Genomic DNA, 17,037 nt, shown 5'->3' with positions numbered 1-17,037 from the left:
ATTTTCCACTCTCCACCTCCTAATACATTTGGTTCACGGTTCCGACATGGCTCAGTTCTCAACCAAGTGAAGTCCAAGGGATTTTATTTTTCGTAAAAATTACGTTTTACGGCTAAAAAGTAAGCACGCCTCTCCTTATTAAGCCTCAGTATTCTAGCCATCATTTATTTCTGTAGCGCAAACAAGGTGGAACAAAAAATACACAAATGTTTAATACTTAAGCTTTGTGGTTTTGAAATAGAATGAGCAAAAGTAATAGCGAGACTTGCCTTAGCAAACACAACTAATTAATCACTAAAATCATCTTCCTTTATCACTCTCACTTCCTGTGTTGCTGCTGCATGAACATGCTCAAACAACGTGCGCTATTTTACCCTTCATGTCAACAAGCATGATCCAGTTTATGGATCTTTTTAGAAATGAATGCCATTGTTCAACTCACTCACATGAGCATAAAAGACCAGTCTACAGGCGTCTGCTTATCTCACTGGCCTTCTGGGTCATTTCTGTACACAGTGGCTGAGACTCCTGTTGACACTCAGATACAATGTAGTTTATGGCTGAGAGAGAAAGCACTTCACAAATAGAAATAACAACAGTTCTTCTCAGATTTCCGTCTTGTGGGGATCTCAAATAGAACGCTCTAGTTATTTCTGCAAATCAATCCAAATTAATAGAATGAGGAAGACAACAAATTGATTAGCTCCATTTGTGAATGGTATATTGTCACTAATATTGATTGTTATCATGTAACAGTATAGATATTTGGCATTGACTATTGATATTCAATAGTGTGGTTGGTTATGGTATCTATCTCTCTGATGACTCTACAAAATGATTTTAACAATGCCGTCAAATCACATTTAAAACAATTTATGAAAAAGCCACAGAGTAATCACAAATCCTGTGGATATCGCGTTTGGGAAAACAATGGAAAACATTCCATTATTTTTCCCACTTCATTTGGTGCCAGAAAAGTATACACTTTGTTTGCAAGTGTTACTAAATGTCGTTTTTGATCGTCAGCCAAACATGGTACTTCAATCCACTGATGTATCACATAGGGCAACACATTTGCATAGCAGATGCGTAAGCAATGCACTGATGCGTTTTAATGCAAATTTGTTGATAAAAAGATGCATGCATTGCATATTACTTATGGACATAGTTACTGCTAGCAAAAAAACTCAACCATTGCTAAATTCATTGCCCTGCACAGTTAAATTGTACATTTAACAATATTATTACAACATTATTTTCCTGTTATCTCTGTAAAGCTGATTTGAAACAATCTGGATTGTAAAAAGCTCTATGTAAATAAAGGTGACTTGACTCATACATAGTCATTTGAACATTATATAAATATCTATAGCAACGGATATAATATATCCAGGTGATAAATTAATACATTACAGATTAATAGATTGTAAACTGGAGCTAACCGTAAAATTGAGTCACCCGATCCAGTGTCCACCTCATTTCTTATCAATATGCAGCAACAGCACAGAAGTGTGAAGTGTGTTATGTACTAATTAGGTCCCTGGGTGTTTGTGAGGGACCACCATAGTGTATCACAGCTTAGTAAGACATAAGAGAGAAGATACGGGGAAAAAAAGAGTGAATGACCCAACTCCTGAATCACTAGAAGAAAATAAGAAGCCTACTTTGCATTGAGAGAGCTAATATGTTATAAAGCATATCCTTTGGCCATTAGCCGAATGTCTTAAGGACAGAATTTCAGAGGGTCTTTCAGTTCTCACATTACAGTGACCCTTCCCCCTCATCAAATCCCCATAGTTGGGTCTCCGGGGGTGCGATTAACACGGGATAAAACAACACATCTGGTTCTGTTCAGCAGAGCGTTGATCCAAATCAGATGCTCAAATGTTGCTTTTCTGAAGTCCATTTCCGAGATCATATAGTACAGTTTGCCTCAGGTTGAGAATGAGCACTTTGTGTGTGTTTTAGACAAGCCACATGAAGAAAATTGAGACAGTTGACAACACACACAACCCAGAGTGTGTATTTACCCCTCAGTGTAAAGAATTTTAATGAATAACCTGAGTTTTACCTAGCCTGGCTCCATCCTCCTACGTACTTCAGCTCAATTTTAATTTTCCTTCCGTACTAGGTCTGGGATTGTGCTGTAGTCTTTGGTTTTCTCCGGTCAATTTTTTACCGGGCCAATCAGCGAACAGAGGGAGTGGGTAAGATCGATGACGTTGTGCGTTATTTTGAGTTGTACTTCAGTTACGGCAGCGGAGAAAGATGCGTTGTGGCAACGCTGCCAAATATCAAGAAGTTAAAGCCGGAGCAAGAACAATCTTTGCTTAGTTTTGTTGATGGCCATGATGTTGTGGCCCTCCTCCCCACGGGGTTCGGCATGACAGACGTCACGACCAAATGCTAGCGATTGGTTATGGCAAATCCAGAGTGACTATAGGCAGATCCAATAGTTTTAGACTTCAATAGAGTACCCGCCTACAAGGAAGTTAACGCTTGTCAATGGCACGGTGCCAGACTCTGTACAAATGAAATGTACGAGAGTCTGGTGGGACCAGGCTATGTTTCACCATGGTTGACCCAAAATATCTGACAGATAGCACCTCTTTTACAGTGCTTGGTTAAAGCGGTACTTACGCCAAGGTGAGAGCACTTCTGTATGAACACAAACCTCTCAGTTACTTATTACTGAGCCCATTGGGTGACTTATAAAAAAACACTAAGATGAGCTCCACCCAAGACAAATATGTGGTTATGGGGGCCTTCCATCACTGAAGGAGTGTGATTACTACATCCTGAAGCTCTGCCAAAAATCTTGCATAATACATAATAAGAGGTTATTTTAATATCTCAGCTGCTTACTGCAGAGTGTTCTTTTAAACAAAACAAAGAAGGGAACTGATGGAGGGCAAAAGTATACGATGGGACAAACCTGCAGGACCATTATAGATGTGGTCATAGATCGAAAAGTGGAGAATATAGTTTTTTCATTGACCACGTATAGCAATGTCCTAATCATATTCAACACGACAAAGTGATAAGAGATAAAAGAAAAGCCACAGACCATTTTGTCAATTACTTGGTTTTCGATTTAGGCAGCCCAAACCCAATGTGAAATCTCATTGGTCCAAATCCTTAAAACAGTAAATTAAACATCAAATGTATTTTGATTTAGTCATTTTCCCATGCAAAGCTGCTGTTTGGCATCATGCTTGATTGGGACACAATGTTAAACTTTACCCTCCGATACCAAATATTTTATAATATCCTTGCTTGAATGTGTGTGTTGGTTAGTGTGTGTGTGTGCGTGTGTGTGTGTGTGTGTGGGGGGGGGGGGGGGTATCACACAAATATCACACAAAAAACAGATATTTGGCCCCCAATATGGGGGGAAACAGACATTTCTCAGCGACTGACACACATCAGTCTTCTTTCACTAAGTTGTGATGGAAAGCAGTGAGATCTGAGCAGGAATGTGTCTGAGACACTCTGCCAAGGGAAAAGGGGGTCAGATGTGGCAAACGCTTACTCAGATGGTGGGACGCTGCCCAGAACAGACCAAACCAAATCAAAAGATTTCAACTCCCAAAACCAACAACATAAAATACCCCTTCCAGCAGAAATTGTGAGTGAGAACTGTTTTCTGTGAGACCAGAAACTGAGTCAATGATGTCTAATATAGTGTTGGGAAAGGCTGTCCTTTCATGTATCCCTGTTTTCTTCACAATAATTACTATCATTATTATGACTAGTCTCTCATAAAAAGTTTTAGTTTCTTATAGACCACCTTCAACTCCGTGAGGTCTTGAAAAGCACTCTCACTCTGATATTACCCCAATGAACAACATCCATATAAAAAATGTTTTAAAAGCGTGTTCAAAAAACATGGCAGCATGGTATATATTAGGATTTTAAAATATGATATTAAAGTCTGGCCAATACCAATAATTATTTTCATGTAATGGTCCACACAAAAAAATGGCGAATGTTAAAATTCTTTAGTCTTTGTCTAAATAAATTCAAAATAAAACTCTAAAATGAAATGCTTTAATTCCACAATTGAATTTAGACAATATTATAATCTACAGTATGAAAAGAGATTTTCTAAATATAACATACATTTTTTTATTATATTACTTTTGCCATAACTCAAAGCTAAATTTTAAATCTTTAAAAACTCTAAATAATATTTTACAAAAAGGAATTTAATAATTTAGGGAGGTCAACTAGTATATGTTTCTTTATTTTTAAAGTTTTTTTTTTTTTTTTCAAATATCAATAAAAAACATGTCTGATTGGTGGCTGGCAGACGTGACTCTTAACCATCAAATTATGCATGCCGTTCATAAGTGACAACTCATTCAGAAAACCGAACCGCCACCAACTAGCTGATTTTTGAAAATGTATATTTCTGCACATCTTTACTGGTTGCCTTCACATAATAACTACTAAGATCTGAGGTTTCAGGGTTGACATAACAGAAACACGTCTATGGGATCAAAAATAAGGCGCCCAGCTACCCACAAAACACAGTCACATCTGCAAACATGTTTAATCCTCATGACACCAGAATCACCACCCTGTGTCTGCAGAGACCAGCCGCTGTCTGCCATCTAATACTACTACACACACACACAATGCCATCTTTAAAAAAGCTTAAGCTCTTGTGAACACCAGAAAGTACTTTCCAGTTGCGACACGACATGGAGGAATAGATCTTACCTGGTAGTAGTTTTTGATATGTCGGATGACAGTGTTGAGGTTCTGTATTCTAAGGTTGACATCATTGTTGACTTGTTTGTTCACTCGCTGATTCATGGGGCTTGGGTCTCTGTGGACCAAAAGCAACAAGAGCACATATGAAAATCTTCACATAAGCACAAATTGAATAGGACTGGGGAGAATGTTCAACTAGTCATCCAACCTAATTAACTAGTGAGAACGATTAGTTATATCTAACTACATCCATCCATTCTTATTTTTTTTAAAGCAACACCAAGGAACTTTTCCTCTGTGGTCGCCCTACAGGTTGGAAGCGGAATTATCCATTACCGCTGTTGCAAATAAGTTAGCCTACCGCAGCCTACTATCGCACACGCACGCTCGCTGTTTATCAGCACCGGTTTTGGAGTCAACAATGGCCACAGACAAGGTAGGGTATGATGCATGATTTTATGAAAGACATCACAAACGAAGAAAAACTATGTATGCCGCAAAGCAGTCGAATTTTGTAGTTCTTTTTGTGCTCCGGTTACTACCCTAAACCCGAAGTTACATAGTGCCAGTAAAAGCGATACAGACCACGTCAGGCTATGGCAGACGTGTCATTTAACCTATTGTAAGTCGGTGTACCATCACAAGGGTCTTGGAAATATATTATGAAGGTTGAAAAACTACATAGTGTTACTTTAACGGTTTGCTGGACCTAATTATACACGACTTGCTCAAGACCAGTTGACTAACCGTCTAGACAACCCACCTAGAGGTGGCTTTTTACATTACATTTATTCATTTAGCTGACGCTTTTATCCAAAGCGACTTACAATTGTTATATGTCAGAGGTCGCACGCCTCTGGAGCAACTAGGGGTTGCTCCAGAGGCGTGCGACCTCTGACATATAACAATTTTTTTCACCAACAATTTGGTGTCTCACAGTGGATTCGAACCCGGGTCTCTCACACCAAAGGCATGTGTCTTATCCACTGCGCCATCACCACCCCTATATTTTTGTATTTTTATACATTTTTCCTTAACTCTTTAAAGTAATACAGGTGTAATTTTGCAAAAATTTGTGTGGGGAGAAATATTATAATATTACTAAGCGTTATGTTGCAGTTGGCAAATTGATAAAGAATCAAAGAAAAAGAAAAACCCATGAATTATTCCACTTGAATTCACTTGGAATCTCTCATTTCTGTTCCCAGATCCTTCATCTCTCTTTCGGTCCATTTCCTGACCTTTTATTCACTTCTAATCCATCCTTTACCGTGGGAAAGTTTCTAAAGTTTAGAAATACATTGTCTTGTTTTTATCTGTCAAAATTTGTTTAATAAAATGGGGAAAAAACCCACTCAACTCACTGGCATCTTTGTATCCAATGATCCAGTCCAGCGATATGAAAGTCTAACTAATATGAAAGTGTGTTATGCCAGAATAATTTAGACAAATGTTTTTTGGTTTCAAGGGGTTATGACATGAGCAATCAAATTTGCCTTGATCTTCTGGCATATAAGAGGTAAGTTTAATAGCTTAAAATGTCCTCCTCATTATAAACAAAGCATTTATTAAATGAAGCTTCAAAAATGGCAATCACAAGGGCAATTACATTTGCATATGCCTGCCTTCAGAGCAAGACATCGACGAATAGTTATACATCACATTATAGGCCCTGCCCACTGGCATTCACACTTGCCTACACCGGATATACGAGTGTCACATTGTGTCAACAGCAAATTGAATCCATTATAATCACCGAGGCTTTCTACACTGGATACAGTATACAGATGCGCGCTCAGTTTCTGACACACTCCATGTGCTCGAGTCTGCCGACAACAGGACAAATGGAAAAGAGAAAAAACATTCGCTTTTTATTGCGTGCCGTGCAGTTTACACAGGTTTGCATCTCTGTTCAGACTTCAGAAGGATACAGCATCGGAAACAAGTGGATGGTTAATTTTAATGGTGTACCGGATCAAGTCGGTGGATTATATGTTTGTTCGGAGCATTTTGTTTTGTAAACGAGGTGCAGTGCAATGGAGATTTTGCAAAGAAACTCTTGTTGAAAGATGAAGCAGCCAACTGTATGATTTCGTAATACATTGTTTTAAAATTATGGTTTGTATGGATGTTTTCAAAACACTTACTCGCGTGGAACGGATCGCAGTTGTTTCGTGCGGACCAGGCCCCACATTTCGGCACGCATGTGATTCGCGGATTAACTGCTAAATTTAACCATCATAGAGTGAAAGTTTATAATTTTGATGTGTTATGTCTTGCCAATTTACACATTCAAACAATTTTAAACGTAGAAGCGTTGAAAAATCGACAGTGCTCGAACACCGAATTGATTCCTCTTTCGCGTTTCCTTGCCCTTGAACGGACACATAAACACAAAATGATGTAAAAATACCCGTCTCCGCAGGTATTCTCTCGTTTATGTCATAAGTGAAACAGACTTGAGAAAGAAACTGATTTTTGTCTCTTTTTTAGACAGCACACACCTAATATTTCTACTGTTGTCTGTATCATTAATATTAATAAAACAACAAAATACAGCTTTAACAAATATGAAACTATATTTAATTTCTACTGTGAACAAATGTTATTTTACATTTAGGCCTAATTATAAATTTCTGTACCTGAATACTATAGACTTTGTACAGTAACTTTCTTATTTAGTATTCATCTCTGCTTATAATTTGTGTATTTGTTCTTATTTTATTACTGACTGTTCACTTGTTTTAAATAATGAACTTAGTTATTTTTTCAAATTTATTCTGACATAAGTAATTAGGCTTTCATGTGACTGGACTGGATGAGTGAGTGATGCTCAGAGGAGGGTCCTCGTCTTGGCCCGGACAGTTCTGAGGTCCTACATAGACTCTGTTTGTGCGATGCTCATTTACATTTGTTTTGTGAGAATGGCATGCAAATCCTGCCAGCTTGGCCCACAAATTCCCACTTGCTAGTGAAAGAACCTTAAAAGATCAGGGTCAGTTTTTTCCTCTGCTGTCTGGCTCAACTGTTTTCTATTGCCTGAAGCCAAGAACACTGCATTGAGTTTCACTTTTTGTGCCGTTTTTACGACCATAGATATGGCACGGTGGAAAAAACAATGATTGTTTGGTAAAAGTCGAGGGAAGACTGATAGGGTGCACACAGAGGACATCTGCCAGATGGGATGCATTAGCATATGAGCTCATTTGCTAACAGCGATGGTGTTTACCACATACCTGGTGCATGAAAACACTAGCAAAGGTATCGGTTTGCTGCAGGCATACAAGTGTGGGCACATTATAAATGGATGTGGGTGACGAGAAAGAAGCAGCGTGTACATTGCCCTTAGCATTCCACATCTCCACTCATTTGTAATGGTTCAGTGGAAACACACTGGACACCTGAGTAAGTGAATCTGCATACTAACAATATACAAGAACTCATTCTGTTCTAAAGCTCACATACATATACATATGTATATATATATACACCGCCGTTCAAAAGTTTGGGGTAGGTAAGATTTTTAAAGTTTTTAAAAGAAGTCTCTTCTGCTCACCAAGGCTGCATTTATTTGATTAAAAATACAAAACAAATCCAGTAATATTGTCAAATATAATTTCAATGTAAAACAGCTGTTTTCTATGTGAATATATAGTAAAGTGTAATTTATTCCTGTGATCAAAGCTGTATTTTCAGCATCATTACTCCAGTCTTCAGTGTCACATGATCCTTCAGAAATCAGTAAAATATGATGATTTGATGCTCAAGAAACATTTCTCATTATTATCAATTTTGAAAACAGTTATTTACATTTTTATTTCAGGATTCTTTGATGAATAGAAAATTTAAAAGAACAGCATTTATCTGAAATAGAATCTTTTGTGACATTAAACACTACCGTTCAAAACTTTGGGGTCAGTAAGAATTTTTTTTATTTTTTAGGGGAAATAAATAAAAGAAATCAATACTTTTATTCATCAAGGAGGAATTAAATTGATCAAAAGTGACAGTAAAGACATTTATAATGTTACAAAAGATTCTATTTCAAATAAATGCTGTTGTTTTTAACTTTCTGTTCATCAAAGAATCCTAAAAAAGGGCACACAACTGTTTTCAGCATTGATAATAATCATAAATGTTTCTTGAGCATCAAATCATCATATTATAGTGATTTCTGAAGGATCATGTGACACTAAAGACTGGAGTAATGATGCTGAAAATTCAGCTTTGATCAGAGGAATAAATTACACTTTAATATATATATATATACACATAGAAAACCGCTGTTTTACATTGAAATAATATTTTCACAATTTGTTTTGTATTTTTAATCAAATAAATGCAGGCTTGGTGAGCAGAAGAGACTTCTTTTAAAAACATTAAAAATCTTAGCGACCCCAAACTTTAGAACGGAAGTGTACTGTATATATATTAGGCTTTGTTCACACTGCAAGCCTTAGTGTACAATTCAGATTCCAGTGCGAACAGATCACTGTCCATAACAAGACTTCACGCAGCACGCTGTCTTACGGAAGTAAACACAGAGGACATTAAAGGAAGTGATTACACGTTTATTTATAGTGTGATCTGCCACTAAAGCCAGCGAAATTAAGCGCAGGCAATATAACAAAACAGAGTGGAGGATGCGAAAATATGAGCCCTCATGTTTTTCTTGTATGTAGAGCTGTCACTATAATACTAATGAGTTCTGACACATCACTGTCCTTCCACAACGGTCTTGATAACGTCGGGTTGCTCTAGATTGACGTAAAAGTCGCATGCATTCTGATATGACTGTTCAGACTGACGTCGCGTTGCAAAAAAATCTGACCTGTATCGGATTTAGTCCCGCATATGGAAGTGGCACAAATCGGAATTGAAAAGATCAGACTCTATGTGGTTTGTGCTGTTCACACTGTCATGACAAAAACATGTCACATGTGAGCAGATTTAGGCCACGTTTACCTGCAGTCTGAATGAAGACTTAGTTCATTTCTGGGGCACAACTATAATTGACTATAATTAGACTGGTTTCAGGTTTACTTGACGCTGATCAGATGCTTCTTTATATTATTTCCATTCTTCTTATCTAATTATTGTTTTTTTTTATATTAGGGAGCTTATATAAAATGAGTTATTGCATTAAAAAACAGGCTCTTGGGGAGAAGGAATTATTGCCCAGTCCTTGCGCCAATGTGCAGTACATATCATATAAAAAAGGGGATGCTAATGTTACATTAAGGATTATGAGCTCACATGAATAAAAAAAATGTGCATGGACAAATAATTCATAATAAACACTGCAATTTTCCATAAAAAAAAAAAATTCAGTTTTGATTTCATGGTGGCTTTTTTAATTCCGCAAGAAATGTCACATAAGAAAAGCAAAATGGATTGCAAAGCTGTTTTGTGTTGACTTTAAAACAACTCTTGGAATGAAACTGATGCAGTTCGTCTTCCAAGTAACATGATACGCAGAGAACATGACACCAGGCTACAATCATTTATCAGGGACAGTGACAACAAGCGTGTCTAAGGACGGCTCATACAGTAGATGTGCCGTCTTCCCATTACACATGAAAGATCCCCCCCACCCCCCCATTTATAGAGAAAATATTTCCTTTGTCTGAGGTCGTCTAGTGTTTAAGCCCCTGATTAAGGCAGAGATGGCGTCTGAGTAAAGTCTGCCTGAGTTAAAGTAGGTTAAAGGACAAAGCTGATGCAGCGGATTTAAGAACTCAGTAACAGTGGTTTTATAAAGCTCAATCTAGATGCACAAACTTCAGCCGTCAGAAGTCTAATGAGCTGAGTTGCATGATGCAAATACACTCAAAGAAGGGATTTCCTTGTTCATCAGTAACACACACAAGCATGCTGCCTAGTCACCTGTTCAGCTGAGGTTACAGCTTGAGCTAACCAAAACTTCCGTGACCTAACGTTCAGTCAAACGCGGCTAAAATATATACTGCATGCTTGCTAACTGATGTTACACGTGACCTTACAACTCTGGGCAAAGTAGGCTACAACCCCAAATCAGCCCCTTTATTAACACACTAATTATACAAGAGGAATAAAACTGATGGAGCGTGAAGATTCGGATTGAGTGTCTGCACAGTTGGATGGCAGGCAGGAAAGGATAGGATGTGGTTTCTAATGAAAAAAGAAAGGTCCACAACAGCTGCTAGATCACAGCTTACATACAGTCGCACACATACACAGTTCACACTCTCTGTCACTCACATGTGTGTCATTATCTTGTGGAGGAAGACACCATCCACTAAGTCCATGAACATAGAGAGCTTGTCTTCTGAACTGGACCCAAGGGGTCCAAAAGTCTTGACCTGTATAAAAAATAAAAAATAAGAAGACAAGTAGTAAGTAGTAGTAATATCACGACAGGATACATGCACAGCTGCACAATAAATCAACCATGCTTTCTGTTTCAGAACAGAACTGCCGAGACATTTGTAAAGAGAAACTTTGTCTGTGTAAAGAGTAAATATTGCTAGTCAACAGTTTACTCCAAAATCTAAATACAACTGTCTTCCCCTTACTATATATGTGTTTGTTTTCCTTTTAGTGTTATAAATAATCAGGGAACAGACAATCATCAGCATGGGATTGCTGATGATTGTCTAATAAAGGATAGTTCACCCAAAAATGGAAATTCTGTCATTAATGACTCACCTTCCTGTCGTTCCAAACTCATAAGAGATTCATTCATCTTTGGAAAACAAATGAAGATATTTTTGATGAAACCTGAGAGCTTTCTGTCCCTCCATTGAAAGTATACGCAACTACAGTACCATTTTCAAGTCCCAGAAAGATAATAAAGACATCATTAGTAATCCATGTGACTCCATGTGACAAAAAAATAAAATAATTTACCACTTTATTTACAAAATATTAATCTCCGACGAGCGTTGCAACAACGTCTGCTCTGCAACAACAACAAGCATGCGTCCTAGTGCTCTCGTGAATGTGCGTTGGAGATTAATATTTTGTAAATAAAGAGGTAAATTATACTTTCTGCACAAACAAAGCCCTCATGTCGTTTCATAAAATTGAGGTTAAACCACTTGGGTCACATGGATTACTTTTATGATGTCTTTACCTTTCTGGGGTTTTGAAAGTGGTAGTTGCGGAGGCAGTCAATGGAGGGACAGAAAACTCAGAGATTTCATTAAAAATATATTCATTTGTGTTCTGAAGATAAACGAAAAGGTGAGTAATTAATGTCAAAATGTAATTGTTGGGTGAACCACCCTTTAGGAAGACATACGAGTTGGAAACACACTGGCCAGAGAAAGCACAGCCAAACAGGACACATGGGTCAAGGTAAGGGGTCATGGGAAGTTCTGTCATTAAACTCTTCATGCATGTACTGTGCACATAAAAAAACTTATGTTATGCTGTTGTGTGAACAGGTTAAACACATCTAACTTATGTTTAACATTTCATGGGACTTATTTAGAAAAAATAAATAATAGTATTTGTTACATTACATTTATAGAAAAATATTTTAGTGCAATATATACTTATAGGCTATATTAAAAATAACTATTAGGAGTAAAACGTAATTGCAAAATAAAGTAATTGCGAAATAAAAAAAAGTTTGCGTAAAATATATATAGAAATAAAAAAATAAAATGAATAAATACAACTTATATCACAATTTAATATAAGTTTATTTAAGTATATAAGTATATACACAATTTAATTAATTTAAATTAATTTAAATAAATACAGATAAAAAGAAATAAAAAAACAAAACTAATTAAATGTTGCAATAAAGTAAAGGCACAATATTAATATGTTCATAGACATTTGCTAAATGGAAAGCATGTTAGCCTCTTTCCAGTAGAGATGATAAAAACATAAAACATCCAGCACACATTAGTATTGATCAGTTTTGCACTGTCACTGACCGCTGCTAGACAAACTAGACAACGCAAACACAAACACAAACACAGCAGGTGCCATCATGTCTTTGTGACTTACCCAAACCACAAGCGGAGAATCCATGAAGTTAGACATCAGTTCAGACACTGTAATATCCATTTTGGGGAGAGGAAACAGCATACAAAATACCCGCGCAAGAGCTAAAACTGTTTGCAACTTAAAGTGCGTCTAAAGAAATAAATAAAAAACAAAGTGCGTCGGATTCCTCTAAGGCTTCATGTACTCCACGTTACTGCCCGTCGCAGAACAATGCAGGGGACGCGAATCAACTCCATTAGCGAAATAAAAAGACATTCCTTGATTTTAAAAAAGCTTTTAAATGATCTGCAGTCCCAAAAGTGAAAGGTTACAAGCACATAAGTGAAGCGCTAGAGTCTACGCGGACTTGCACCATTAAAGTTCAACTTCTCGCCATTTACTCTCAGATATTGCTAGAGTTACTTTGTCGCCGCGTATTCAACCTGTACCCGCAGTCCCGCACACGAAGAGCACAGGAGAGTGACATATTCATGATCCAATCAGCTGTGCGTTTCCAAAGGCGGGTGGAAGTAAATCGACCAATAGCGGACTCGTAGGTACAGGGTTTCATTCAAAATGACGTAACCGCCAGACCAAACTGTTGTCGGGACAACCAAGCTCAACTGTACAGCTCGTTGGCACCCTCAGCAGGTAACACGTATATTTTTGGACATTTCGAAAACTTGCCTTTGTTTACCACGTTTCCGTGCTTTATAGGTAGGCTAAACATTTAACTTAGACACTGGAAATAAAGGACATGAATCAGTAGCATTTTTTTTGGAGTCAAGTAGCAACGTTAGGCTAACTTACACGGGTTTTAAATACATTTTTCTTAAAAAGAAGGAAAAATAAACTTTATCTTTGGTTTCAGAATTATTGTATGCATATTTCGAATACAAAATATGTAATTTACGTTAATTAGCCTACGTATGATTTGTGCACAAAACCGAACCTTAAGTTTCAGTTGTTGCCTGACTAAATTTGACCCAAAAAAAGACCACCGAGAAGTTTTGGCATTAAAAAGATATTACATAAACATTAAAATGTAAGCCTTATGTGAAAATGTCAATGCTTGAACACAGCGCAGAGGAACTTACAGTCGTAATGAAATTTAGTTATTAAAGGTTTGTGTAGAGGAATGTGTCATTCAAATATTGGGCATGGAGGTAGGGCTGGGAATCGATTCCGAGGCGTTGGGAATTGAGAGTGGAATCGATTCCATTAAGGGGAATCGACTGCTGTTTAAGATTTTTTTTTAACACAAACTGTAGCCTGCAGCCTGTAGCCGATTTAATTTGTCAACACAATCACGTCACCTGTAAAGAAATAAAGTTCAGACTAAATAAATGGATCCAGTCGTGACACAGAGTATGGTTTAGGGTAGGATGATTATTACAGCATTCATTGTGTAGGCCAGGGACGATTCTAGGATCTAGGATAGAGAAGAAAGTAAACAGGGTCTCAGACACGTCAATTTACTGAAGGCCACCAGGAAAGGTAGGTAACTAAGTTTATTAAATTAATTCACAATATGTAAACCTTCATTATTGATCTTATGCCTAATACAGGGCCGTAGGCAGGGCTTTATAATCACTGAGGTCCTAAATTTGAGGTTGTTAGGGTTAAAATGTTCTGATCTACATATGTGCATTTCAAGACGTTTGAAAGGATAAGAAAAAAGGATAAGAAATGACTTTAAAACCATACCAGTGGGCAGAAGATTATGTGTCACTACATGCTCTCTCCACATCTCCATCACTCTTTCTTTTTCTCTCAGTATCCTTATCTTGCCCTGTCTTTTCCTTTCCTAAAGCTGGTGTTTTATTAATTTACTGAAGGGTAACGTTACACATTATATTATAATATTAATTCTCAATATGTAGGCTACACATTCATATTAACCTTGCGCCTGATATGATGAAAACGGCTTCGTTAAAAACCCTCTGGGGTCCTTCGGCCCAAATGGACCCGAAACATTTAAATATTTATTTTTTAAAAATCATAGCTGCATCGGAATGGTCTGAAATTTGGTATATGAACACCCAAAAAAATTGGGGACAGGTATTGAATAATCAAAGTGGTTGTAAAAAAAATTGTCACACTCAGGACCTTCGGGTCCAAATGGACCCGGCATAGGAAATGAATGGGATATTGGCAAAAATGTGAAAATACCGAGTTTTTTTGTGCGTACAATCAACAAATCAGCCACGATCCAGAAAAAAAGCACACAACAGTGAAGGGGTGAATCTATAAAACATCAAGAGTGCAAAACAGACACATCCACACACACACACACACACACACACAAACACACTTTTATACATAAACAAACTAAAAAATTCTGATTTCATATGTGTTTTGCATTTTTAAAATGCTCAGTTTGTCCACCAGATGGCATCCATCTCATTTCAAAAATTGCTTTCATGAGGTCTAGGCTTGACTGTAAAATCAAATACAGCTTTAAAAAAAATTTAAATATTTTTTATTTTTTTTAAATAATTTTCTATTATATTCAATGGGGGGGAAATTGGGGGAAAATGGGTCATATTTATTGCATAAATATTAATTATAAATCATAAAATTATCTCAAAACACCAAAAAAGAAAAGAAAAAATATTATAAAAAACAAGTAAAAAAAAAATGATGATTTTCTTTTAATAAATATGAATCCCACCCCTCCGGCCCATTTGGACCCGAAGGTCCTGAGGGTGACTCTGAAACGAAGGACCCCAGAGGGTTAATGGTTTTTGTTTTTTGTTTTTGTTTCTCGCTGTGTGGCACGGTAAGACGCGAAAATGTTAGACACGGTGTTGGTATTTAAAAATAAAAAGAATCGCAAATAACAGGGAGGAATCGACTCTTGGAATCGATTCCAGAAACAGGAATTCAAAAAAATCCGGAATGAACAGCAGTACCTTGAGGTGAGTCGTAGTAGAAGTTCAGTGGGCCCATAGTGCAGTTCTGCATCTGGGCTGTGTGTTTTAGTCCATGTTGCAACCTGATTACTGTGATTTAATGAATTTCATCATCATTGACATAATACTTTTCTTGCTTTTTAAACATTCAAAGAAAATCCTTAACACAAAACATTAATATAAATTAATTTATTCATCTTATTATTAAGTGGTGTAGTCTATTAATAGTGTAGTATAAATATTTTATTACAAAATTATTTATATTTTTATTTCTCACACTTCTTTACTCAGCAGTTCTACTACAGGAAAAGAGTGGTATATTTTAACAATGATTGTTCCCTTGGTTATAATAATTCCACCTCACCTGATTATACTGGTTTTATACTCAACCAATAGAAATGTAAGCCAATAAAAACTATTAAAGGTGCTGTATGTAACTTTTTCACTCTACTAAAGCATAAAAATACCATAATATGTTTGCATATATTTAGGAAACATGTTAGTTCTCATACTTGTTCCTTTGAAAAACACTTCTACAGCCAGTTATTTCACAGTGAAATGTGCGTTTCCAGGCTGGAATGTGTGTTATTGTTTTGGTCTGTGACACTGTATGTGGCCAATTTGTCAATTTTCATTGTCCATTCAACATGACATCATGACTTTGCGTAAACATACACGCCACTTTCAAGTCAAGTGGCGTGTTATCTATACGCATTTTTAGCTATCCGCGTGTATGTCCACGCCGAAACTAACCGTCATCTTCCGCGTGTATGTCTACGCCATTAAATGTCCGAGTGATTCCGCGTGTATGTGTACGCCGTTAAATGTCCGAGCGAAACGAAGCAAAATGTATATCTACATCTGGGGAGCGATATTTTTTTTCCTATGATGGTAGGGGAAGACTCATAAATGGTATTAACCCCAGTGACGGGTAGGTTTAGGGACGGGGTTGGGGTAGGTCATATATTTATATATACAGTGATGTAACGTTAAGTCAACGGCGTTGATAAACACGCTGAAAAGTGATTATGCGTGTTGATAGCACGCCAAAAATGGAAATATGAATTGGCGTGTCATACATGCACCATTTCATGAGATCAGTCTGGTCTATTGCGCTCCTTTCTGTTGTTTGTGCTCAAACTGGCAACCCGTGTGAGCGAGTCCAGTCTCCGATATTTTGAATTGGACTGCAGTACCTATCTCGACCACTAGTGGTCATTCTTACATACTGCACCTTTAAGCATGAGAGGATTTAGGACACTAGTACTAATGTCTGATTAATTAAACAATAATTATATATATATATATATATATAATTATTGTTTAACTAATCAGACATTATATGCATTTATTATTTTAATGGGGAAAAACAGGTTGACTTCTGTAAACTACAAGGCTTTAAAAATACAACAGAGGTCAAAGG

At 37.0% G+C, this 17,037-nt stretch overlaps 1 protein-coding gene across 1 annotated transcript in view; it reads right to left on the bottom strand.

Annotated features, from left to right (window-relative positions):
• Positions 1-13,181, bottom strand: part of ccdc88c (coiled-coil domain containing 88C) — a 74,726-nt gene extending 61,545 nt beyond the window's left edge. Inside the window, exons 1-3 of the mRNA XM_077240126.1 lie at positions 12,721-13,181; positions 10,960-11,060; positions 4,726-4,834 (exon numbers count right to left, since the gene is read on the bottom strand). Of these exons, the coding sequence (XP_077096241.1) occupies positions 4,726-4,834; positions 10,960-11,060; positions 12,721-12,801 (291 nt within the window). The 5' untranslated portion in view covers positions 12,802-13,181. The remainder of the gene's footprint in view (positions 1-4,725; positions 4,835-10,959; positions 11,061-12,720) is intronic.
• Positions 13,182-17,037: the final 3,856 nt, after the last annotated feature.

This window comes from Siphateles boraxobius, unplaced genomic scaffold (genome assembly GCF_051911475.1).
Source record: "Siphateles boraxobius isolate OS27281-9 unplaced genomic scaffold, OSU_SipBor_1 22, whole genome shotgun sequence".
NCBI classification, from domain to species: domain Eukaryota; kingdom Metazoa; phylum Chordata; class Actinopteri; order Cypriniformes; family Leuciscidae; genus Siphateles; species Siphateles boraxobius.
This window is presented reverse-complemented; position numbering and strand designations above follow the sequence as displayed.